The sequence below is a fragment of the Nannobrachium achirus genome (assembly GCF_963921795.1).
Source record: "Nannobrachium achirus genome assembly, chromosome: 21".
NCBI classification, from domain to species: domain Eukaryota; kingdom Metazoa; phylum Chordata; class Actinopteri; order Myctophiformes; family Myctophidae; genus Nannobrachium; species Nannobrachium achirus.
In genome coordinates this window covers 16189713-16201073 of record NC_137828.1, presented here as the reverse complement: position 1 = coordinate 16201073, position 11361 = coordinate 16189713, and the positions used below count along the sequence as shown (strand labels likewise).

General features: G+C 40.7%; 1 protein-coding gene across 1 annotated transcript; it reads right to left on the bottom strand.

The window, feature by feature from the left end:
- Positions 1-799: 799 nt before the first annotated feature.
- Positions 800-11010, bottom strand: tmem241 (transmembrane protein 241). Its single transcript, XM_080751949.1, has 15 exons — positions 10933-11010; positions 10279-10325; positions 8878-8955; positions 8096-8177; positions 6961-7038; positions 6697-6722; positions 5952-6003; positions 5314-5362; positions 4027-4072; positions 3788-3823; positions 3580-3614; positions 2781-2850; positions 2447-2540; positions 2136-2200; positions 800-902 (listed from the first exon to the last, which is right to left on the bottom strand). Exons 1-15 carry the CDS (start codon positions 11002-11004, stop codon positions 839-841), a joined length of 894 nt encoding a protein of 297 aa, XP_080608075.1. The 5' UTR covers positions 11005-11010; the 3' UTR covers positions 800-838.
- Between the last annotated feature and the right edge of the window lie 351 nt (positions 11011-11361).

Here is an 11361-nt window from a genome sequence, read left to right as displayed (position 1 = left end):
CCAATGAAATGACTATTTTGGGTATTTTATTTTGAAGTATCAGTTTGAAAAGGAAGCCTGTGTGTTTCTGAACCTCTCCGAGGGGACCAGCCCTTCAGGCGATGGGATTTAAAATCTGAGTAATGGGAGTAATGGGAGCCAGCAATGGGAAACAAACAGGTGAATGTAATCAAAGGTTCATTTATATTCAAAAACTATCTATGTCATTTCTGTTCACAGGAAGTAATTAAGAATGGCCTATTTAGGGACCTTTGATATAAATATACACAAAAATTGTTTATTTTCTATTTTTTTGGCATCTAGTGTTAGGTATGGCCATATTATCACGACAGATATGCTCTAAAAGTGTGAAAAACATGTTTTTGATTTCACCCCGTCTTTAAACCTTCAATACTAAACTTGACCTTTCACTCTACACTTAGTTTCCTTTTTTTTCCTCTGCACCAAACCTCTTTGCTGAAAATAGCCGATCTACAAGCTCGCAGTGCGAGCCGCTGTGTGAGGTCAAGTGGTGGTGGTTATACAGTAAGTAAAAGGTACTATTGTATATGAATGGACTTCAAATGTAATTACCTAAATCCTTCGACCTTCTTAATCTTCATTAACAAATGTAGATATTTATTTTACATGATGAAATCCACGTTTTTATAGTATTTCTTTTGTTTTAGTTTGACGGAGAAACTAATAAACCAAAAACCATAATAAACAACACATTCCAATTGTGTAAAGAAATATGCAATTTATTGTAAGATTATCAAAACAGACAAAAGTTATCTTAAGACATTTTACTGAGAATGTTGTGAAAGTGCAAGTAGTAGTCAGACGTGGTGAAGGTCCATCACGTGTGTGCTTCTCTCTCCGAATAAAGCAGGACGACCTCCCCCAGGTGACTGAACAGTACGCTGCAACACATGTCAACGCATGGATTCAAGCTAAATAAAACCTCATCTGAAAATGTTTCTATGTATGGCAAAGTTCTAATGTGTGATTTGTAAAAATTTAAGAAAGGAGACTCCTATACCAGGGGTTTTCAAAGTGGGTGACGGGGCACCCTGGGGTGCCGTGACAGCAGTCCAGGGGTGCCGCGAGATAATTTGATAATATTTGGAATTTATTTGGACACATGAAAAAATATTTAGTATAATTTTAAACTTGAAGTACAAAGTTATTTTCAGTCAGTTCTAACCAAAATGGCTATTATCTCAACGTTTTCCTCGCAACATAATCACTAAAATATCGTCACTGTCAGGCAGAAACCTTGTATCTCCAAGTTTCAAATGTGTACGTCTTTTGGTAAAGCAAAGCCCTGCTTCATCATACAAGACTGTCGCACAAAACTAGTGAAAACAGCCGATCTACAAGCACACAACGCCTCGCATCGTGAGGCGTTGTATGCTTGTAGATCTGCTGTTTTCACTAATTTAGTACATTTTATAGATGATAAATACAAAACTAACGGTTTGGGACATACAAGGTTTCCACCCGACAACGATGATATGCTATAAATATAAGGTGCAGAGAGTGAACATTATAATGTAAGGGTGCCTCGGATTAAAAAAATATGCATGGGGTGCCCTGAGACAAGTTTGGGAACCCCTGCCCTATACCAGCACGGATTCCTAAACAAGCATTATGTAAAATGATGATTGCGACCGTAGGTCGCATTTACTATCAAACCCTGCACAAAGTGTAAGTCAGTCCGTCCCTCCCTCCGTCTGTCTGTCACACCTCACACGTCACACTCTTGCCCTGCTCATATCTCCGCAACCGTTGCCCCGATCCATGCCAAATTTTGCACACACGTTCCTTGCCTGCCAAACTACAACCTCCAAGGACCCCCGGAGTTCCAGGGACCCCCAGGTCCCTGGGGGACCCCCAGATGTAAAAAATGACCAAATGTGCACAAATGACCACCCCAACGGGGCTGCTCACGGGGAATTCCCGGGGACCACCGACTCCTGGTGCTCCAGAACGGATGCAAAAGTGGTGGCGCCTAGGGAGCCTTACTGGTGTATTAGTAATATTATTCCTGCTGTTCTTCAAAGGAATCACACAGATTGAGGCTTTAATCCTGCATGAAGTGACCTGCTATGAGCTTGTATGTGATGGATAAACAATCCTCACTCTGTGCTCACCAAAGAAGTGATGGAGTGTTGATGTCAATGGTGAATAGTAATGGACAGAGGCACATGGCAGTAACCTGAGGAGAAAGGAAAAACAAAACGCTTTCACTTTGGGCAGTACATTTGAAGTTTCACAATTATCCTGCTATGAAATCCCCATTCATACTTTTGCGTATTGTTTTTCAGAGAATATGAATTGTGTTCATATTCAAGTTACTTTCTACGGAAATTCCTCCATAATATCTACCAGTAGAACTGTAATAATAATAATACAAATGATAAAAGGTTATAATAAATGGCAAATAATAGTCATAGTAAATTACCTTGGACAGAAAAACCCAGGCTCTGCAGTGTTCAAGGGTCAGGCCGCTCCTTAGTTTTACTGTCACCAACAGGAGCAAAAAACCCAGCAAGGCACTGTGAGACAAGACAGTTATCTGTTTAGATTTCAACAACAAGCACCTCCAGTTGTCAGGGTTGGAACAAAAACTACGAGAACAGATTACAAATATCAGTATGTTTTTAAATGCAGTAGCATTTGTCCATCAACAGCCATGTGTGGTTCTCAAACAGAAGATAACAGCAACCCGACAGCAATTGTTATTGCACATGAATCGATCTTATGTAATAAACCTTTATGGGTGAAAGAGGTTATACCTGGCGCAGCAGCCACAGTGAAATGTGTATGACCAAAGGAAAGGGAATTCCAAGGCACCCAAAATGTCCCCTGGAAAGAACCAAAGGGATTTAGGAAGGAACTTTATGTAACCAAAATACTTTTGTCACAACTAATGTTTATTTGTATTTCCATTATATATATATTTTTTGTTAGGTATTTATTTATTCGTATCTGCCTAACTGAAAATGAACACTTCTAAGGAATTCCCTTCTCTGTTGGATGGTCCAAAACTGTTACTTTAAGCAGGGGGTCCCACCAAATCTTTGTGTGATAAGAACTAGCATCCCTATTCTGAGGAGGACAGTAGGAGAAAATAGCAGATCCACAAGCTTACAACGCCGTAGATCAGCTATTTTCGGCAAAGAGGTGTTTGGCGTAGAGGGGGAAAAAGACGAGACCAAGTACAGAGTGAAAGTTTAAATGTCTGAAAAATCACATTAACAGGAATCCAACATGCACTGATGATAGTGCTGTCAAACGTCTGTGAAGCTATCTATGAACACGTTTAATCTGTATAATTTTTATATATACAGTATGTATTGGGAATCCCTGCTTCCTCTCTCTCTCAGCTAGGGGGTCCTTGGCAAGAAAAAGGTTGAAGACCACTGCTTTAAAGGATTAGAATTCAAAAGTAGCAGATCTACCAGCTCACAACGTTTTGCACTGCGTTCCGAGCTGCATATCTGCTACTTTTGATACTTATGAAAGAACACAAAAAGTTAAAATATGGAGATTGTGTGTTATGCCAGACAGCAACGAAGGCCTAATAACTCTTACCTGTGGGGTGAGCCGCAATGGCCAGCAGCAACACACTACGGGTCAAAGACAGGTAAACAAGTAGCAAGGCAACGTACAGCACAGTTCTCCACAAAACAGCATGAGATTCATACAGACAGTTACCATAGCTTCAGGTTTCCACCCGACAGAGACGATAGGAAGGTTGACGTGAATATTTACAGTATCTTCATGAAGGATGCATTCTTACCTGGACAAATAGTTAATGTACTGCTGCTCGAGGTCACTGCAAAGCAATGAAAGTCTGTGCATCAGACACTGTGATACTGAATATACAGCATTGTGCATTTCTATGTACCGTACAGTATTTGTTGTTTCTATGCAGGTACTTCAGCACTTGTTGCAGGTAAACGCACCCCAATAATCCAGTAATAGTTGATGGTTATAGCTGTGTATGCCCATTGCCCACGACCACCAAACATGACTTACCTCAAATGGCTGGACTTGAAATAAACCTGGAACACTCGATATGCACCTGAAAACAAACGTATATTATTGCATTTTATGGAATATAGATATGAGGTGCACTAGTAGGTGACTGGATACTTACTCAAAACCACACATGGTTCAATCAGAATCTGGTACAAGATTGATTGATCCTCCCAAAATGTTCGGGTCGAAACCCAAAAGAGAAATTAGTGGGACTGAGTTACTAGGGCCCAAGGGATGGGCCTTTATTTAGCTATTGAAAAATAGCAGATCTACAAGCTCAAAGTGCGGCACCGAGTGCCACACTGAGAGCTTTTAGATCTGCTATTTTTGAAAAGTCGTGAATGTGTGCAAATCTTTGAATATATGTATTTTTAAGCGAACATTTGTAACTCAAATTTTGCTTCTGGGGGGTCCCTGGAACTAAATGTTTTAAGATGGGGGGTCCATGGCCAAATACATTCAAATGAAAAGGTTTTAGCCTTAGAAGGATTTGAAATATTCAAAGACTTGCACCAATGTTCAAAAAAATTCAAAAATAGCAGATCTAAAACCTTGCAGTGTGGCACTCGGTGCCGCGTTGTGAGCTTGTATATCTGCTATGTTTCAATAGTTAAAGCACACAATGGGTAATAATGTGTTCCCAGTCTAAATGGGTTAAACCCCCTCCCCCTATGAAGAACATTCATGGGGGGCCCGCAGTGAATCCTTGTACCCAGGGCCCAGAATTTGGTGTGACACCACCCCTGGGGTGTATAGGCATTATGTTAACTCCTAGCCTGGGCTGGCTTCCAATTTCGAGCTTTTGATCCGGTCGGGAGCGGAAGATCTCCTACGTTTTTCTGTAGTCCAAAACGGACTACACTTCGGCCGGAAACAACGACCGGAAACAGTTTTAACCCGTACTTGCGCATGCGCTAACTACATGGCTAACGACTTGCGCATGCGCTAACTGGGTTGAAACTGTTTCCGGTCGTTGTTTCCGGCCAAAGTGTAGTCCGTTTTGGACTACAGAAAAACGTAGGAGATCTTCCGCTCCCGACCGGATCAAACGGCCCGTTTAGTAAACGAAGACCAGGCTTTCCCCCAGCGGAAAGCCTGGTGATGCGAGGTTAGTTAACTCCTAGCTGATGGGCACCATGTAAATCTGGCTTCTTCTTCTTTTCTTTTCTTTTTTGTGTGGCAAAAACAACAATTAAACTGGTTCATAGCATATGAACACTGATATCTATTGAAGTCGATGCATTTTAAGCCTCTGACTTTATTGCCAAGTGTGGGTGAACTTACCCTCACAGGAGAGATGACCCAAAGCCCACATGTATCCACTCAGGTCAAACTGCAAGGAGCATAAGCATAGTTAAATAATGTGTTGAAACATTAAGGGGGCACGGTAATTGCGACCGTCAGGTACTATGAAAAGCTCCACCGGCTGTCTGTCACGTCACACTTTTTCCCTACTCATATCTTCGCCACCGTTGGCCCTATCAATGCCAAACTTTGCACACACACTCCTTGGATGGTAAATCACAACTTCCACCCCTCATTCCTCACATGGCCCTCTTCTAGCGCCACCATCAGGCCGATTTTTGCACAGCACATTTTTGGACACTGCTCCTACAGATTTTGGCCTAAAATCACGCAAAGCGGTACACAGTATCTCTAAAAGTCATGTCATCAACATGGATCTGTCCCATTTCCCATATTCCCTCCTGATTGGCTACGATTGCCTTCTAAAGTTTGTGTTATTAGGGAGTCTTACTGGTATAATAGCTACATAGAACATAAATACATACAGTACATAGGACAAGCTTTGGGATAGGATATGGGTATCAGACACATGTACAGTCTATATACATTCCCTACCTTAAGGTTATAATTATGTCCAGTGGTAGTGATAAAAACACACATGATAAAGAGTCTTTCACCTGAGGGTCACACAGGGGTAGGGAGACTGCAGACATCAGCAGAAGACAGACACTAGAAGAGGAAGAAATGTTTTGATATGAATACGTGTCTTGCCTGTTTTAAAGTTGTACCATGTAACTTTTTTTATAAAACAAATCTTAAAATTGTCCTAACTGTTAAATCGCTAAAGTTTTAGAACACCCACTCCGTTATTTTCAGCTTCTGAAGCCTTCTCTTTATATGTTTTCTATGATCCTGGCCGTGGACCGGATTTCGCGCCAAAATGACGTAATCTGCATCATCTGTATACGTTGTGTATACGTTGCCCAATCACATCGCCGATCATGCACACATGGTACACTACCGGCCAATCACAGCTTATCTGCTCTGGTCTCCAGGAAGCGCCTCCGCTTGGCTACAGTGTTTACCATGGTGAAGGATTTTAACCTCTTAATCCACAAATCCTGGCCAGAAAATTACGTTCTACCATGCGTTCTACCCCTCCACGGATTACTATCGGTCGCGGTGGTTTGCGGCGCCGCTCCGGTGGTCCGCGGCGGTGGTCCGCGACGACTCCGGCCGAAAAAAGGCCGAAAAAAGCAATACCGCTACTGACCACTAGTTGAACTTACACAGTATAGCTTTAATCATGTATAACCTTTTCTTTCATTCATAATTAGCACATTTAACTGTTCATTATTGCTACAAATTAACACTATTATAAATTTTAGTTGTATCTTTAAAAGGGGGGAAAACATTGCATACCTAAAATTCTTCAGCCATGGCAGCTTCTGTTGATGACAAGAAATATCAAATCACCAAATCAAAACATTTACATATACACTGGAAAAAAATAACCAAACAACTACAAGAACAACAACAACAATATATTAAGTTATTCCCAAATACATGGCTTCTGGCTAGTTCTATTCGAGGTCTTGCCTGAGGACAAATGGATGTGATGCATCTTCAGTAATTATGTCTTCATGAACATATGTACAATAGGAGCCATGGTTTGAATTTATTTACCTCTCTATCTTTGAGTTTCAGAATCAGGAAACTGACCACATGGGAGGCATTTTGAAGGGTGAAGAAAAAAGGAATGCTCTGGAACACAAGGTAAAAGTCATGAGACATTTTGACCACCATCTTGATAAGGTATAAAAGAAAAATACAGTACAATATAGCATTCATATTGTCGGCAAGATGGCTCTAAGGTTTATGATAGTCAGTCACTCATATTTGATAAAGCCTGTTTCTAGCGAAAATTTAACTAATTCGGTGACAGTAACATTAGCGTTTTCTCACAATCAGTTGATTCTTCATATCCATATGAGTCAAACCGCTGAGATCCTTTGTTTATGTTTGGAACACAGTTCTAATTTGACACGATATAAAAAAAGTCTATGGGAATTCAGAATGGGGGAAAAAAACGTGAACCAGGTAGGATGGGTAAATGACGTCAAACTTCACTGCTCTAACCTTAGACACCAGTGTTCGTTGAAATATTTAATTTATACACATATGTCATTTGTAACCACTTAAAGGTGATACACCATGAAAATTCACTTTTCCTATTTTAAAACCTTTTTTTGGGGTCCCACTAGCACCTTCTATCCTCACAAAGTCCCATTTCAGACCGTTGTGTCTTTCTCTGGTTTTGGGAAGGTGGAGGTTTAAAGCATCCCACGGGTTCTCAAAACAGGCTGTCCAGATTTGCTGCCGTTTGTGACGTCATAAACGGCCGTTTTTGAAGAAAAAACATTTTTTTTTTTATTGGGGGGGGGGGGGGGGGGGGTACTGCAGCTGAAAATGCTCTGAAAAATGAGAGGCTCTCTATTCAGGAGTGGTAATTTAGCCTCAAACCTTTTGAAAAACGTTTTTGGGACATAAACAATATGACATAAATACTTTTTAAATGCATGGTGTATCACCTTTAAACTCTTATATGGTTGATCAAAATCCCTCAGAGCTCTATACGGTCTCTTTTCTGTTTTCTGTCACAATACATGCTGGGGTTTGTGTCATGAGCTGTGAGTGTTGTGAGCTTAATATAGATTGTCTTTTTGTATGAGGGTGCCAGGCTTAAGTGGATAATACTAGTCAACAGTATATGTAATTTATAGGCTGCCATGTGTTCAGTGGAGGGATGTGAATTACATACCAGAGATGATAGTGATCTTGAGCCGGCATATATGTTTCCCACAAACAAGAGAGAGCCTGGGAGCCAGGGGAGAGCTGCCGACCTGCCGACACAAGGATGAAACGCATCAACTAAGAATCTAAGATCCATTACAACTCCAGTACTCCTGTATGATCAGTGTTACAAAGTAACTAAGTACATATGTACTACTGTAAAAAGTTCAATTTTGAGTTATGTTTTACTTTCTATAGTATTTACACATTTCCATACTTTTACCCACTGCAGCTCAGAGGCATATCAAAACTTGATTTGGATTATTATTACAATACATAAATTACCAAATTCAGCCCTATATAAATTTTGGCCATTTGAAAATAGCTGATCGACAAGCTCACAATGTGTTGCATCTGCTATTTTCTAAATATTTTTTGTACATTGTATACATACATACATACAAAACTTGTGAAATGGGACATTCTGCATAATGAGTACTTTTACTTTTGGTACTTAAAGTACATCTTGATGCCAATACGTTTGTACTCTTACCCAAGTAAATGTTATATTCTGGACCCATAACAGAGTATTTCTACCTTGCAGTATTGATACTATTACGTAAAGTAAAGGTGGGTACTTTTTCCACCACTGAGTAAGATCCAGTAAGAACTCCAGTACTCCTGTATAACCACAAACAAAGCTTTCTTCAGATACAGTTACTTCCACAGACAGACGAGACAAGTGAGAAACCACATTCAGTAAATAATTGAAGACGATGTCATTCCAGTATCCAGTATCCTTTACATTACCTGCTAATGCGACTCATTTCCACCCATCCCAGCTTGCCACAGAGTAGTAGCAGAAGAGCCCCGATACATGTTTGCCATCTAAACATAAAACATTGATTTATTTTAGTACTGGTGGTGACAGATGACATGATGATGATGATAAAGATGGTGCACTTTCAAAATCTAAGTTTTTCATCTCACTGCCTCTCATTGGTGTCACAAGGTGGGGGGGGAAGTGGGACAGAGTTACTAGGGCCCACGGTGGAGGGACATTAATCATTTTATACTTTAGCTATTGAAAAATAGCAGATATACAAGCTCACAGCGTGGCACCGAGTGCCGCACTGCAAGCTTGTAGATCTGATATTTTTGAAAAGTCGTGAAATGATGTGTAAATCTTTGAATGTATGTATTTTTAAGCGAACATTTGTAACTCAAATTTTGCTTCTGGGGGGTCCCTGCCTGGAACTAAATATTTTGAGATGGGGGTCCGTGGCCAAATACATATCATTTTGGGGGTCCTTCACATGAAAGGTTTTGAGCAACACCGACATAGAAACATAGGTTTTTCAAAAATCCTTTGAAGGATTTAGAAGACACTTTATAGAATCGTGTCAAAAATCTTGCACAAATTTTCAAGATTTTTCAAGAATAGCAGATCCACAAGCTTGCTGTGAGCTTGTAGATCTGCTATTTTTCAATAGTTAAAGCACAAAATAATGCATAATACTGCGTCCCCAGTCTAAATGGGTTAAACCCCCTCCCCCAACATTCACGGGGGGCCCGCAGTGAATCCTTGTACCCAGGGGCCAGGGCCCAGAATTTGGTGCGACACCCCTGCTGCCACTCTACAAATGTGAGGCGTTATTCTTTTCCGTGTACACCAAATCTTTTCGCCCCAAACATAGCTTACCTACAAGCTCACGATGTGTCGCTTGTAGATCTGCTATTTTTGGCTAATGTATGTCCTGCCTGAGATTGGAACCCGGGTTGCCAGAGCCAGAAGTTCAACTGCTCAACTAAATACAGAAAGCAATTCGGGCAGGGATGGGGATATCATTTGCTATTGTGGTTCTGGTTCCTGTGTAGGATCTCCTTTTAGTTGACCTTGTACCAGTGATTTGTACTGTCATGAAACTGTACTTTTCCCCTGTGCAACATTCTAATGCATTCTTCAATCAATCGATCAAGCTTCATGCAATACCTCTGGTCAACCAGTAGGTGTCCTACCCGATCACAGATCGACATTAAACGGATACTGTTATTTGTACAGTATGAGCAGGAAGACCAAGCAACTTCCAATGATACTTTATTCCCACATAAAAAAAGGTTGCAGCCTTAAACTTTTGCCATTACAATAAATGATCAATTATATTGTATATTATGCTCTAGAAATGAAATAGTGAAAGCAATGCGACTCACCCCTGAAATAAAGTAGGATAGGTGAACTTCAACACAGAAAGGACAAACTGGAAACAGAAACCAGATGCATTTCAACAACTTTTAGAAACAACTGGTGTTTACAACATAGAGAACAAGGTTTTACTTGTCTAGACTTGGCTGTCACTGGGGGCTATAAAAGTTTGGTGAAAACATAGTTCATATTACAAACAGAGGAGGAAGTTAGTTAGCCTACTGTTCTTCAACATCAGGAAGAAGAGTGGATACAAATGCAACTCTGGCATTTGTTAGACTAGTCTAGAGTCTCTCAATCACAGTGTATGTGTCTTCAGCTTGATTTGTAGCCCCAGGGGTTTGAGCGTCAAAACCAGTTTAAACATACGAAAGCTGTTTTAGCAGATCTTTAAGCTCACAGTGCGTCGCAATCTGACGCGGTGTGAGCTTGTAGATCGACAATGTAGTAAAAAAGGGGGTAAAAAAAAAAAAAAAATCTTGAAAGATTTATTTTAAAACATTTTACAACCCAAATGTTATGGGAGGGAGGGAATCTTTTCAGATCGGGGGTGGGGGTTCCGCGGCCAAACACATTTATAATTCGGAGGTCCTTGACATGAAAAAAAAAACTGTTTGATTACTCGATCCTGGTATAAAAAAAGGCTTTATTCTATTTCCTACCTTATTGGTGAAATATGTTGCAATGAAGAGGCAGCTGAACATCAGCCCAGTGAAGTGTCTCTTCCACTGCATGATGATGATGATGCCCCATCTTCATCATCATGGACATGATCTATTTACAAACATGATGATGATGGACAGATCATCGTTTTACATGATGGCTTTGGCTGTCCACAAAACTTCCCTGTGCCTCTTGGTCTCTTCTGTACCTGGTCCGGGGCTGACACGTCACAAGGCTCGTCACTGCTGGTGTGTCAAGCGAGCCACCGACACTATGCTGTATTCCGGCCACACACTCCCAAAACTCCAAAATAAAGGTATTATGTCCGTGGCAAAGACTCGTCCTTGTCGGTGGCAAATTTGAGACTTCTGTTATACACACAGGGGTGTCGCACCAAATTCTGGGCCCTGGGTACAAGGATTCACTGT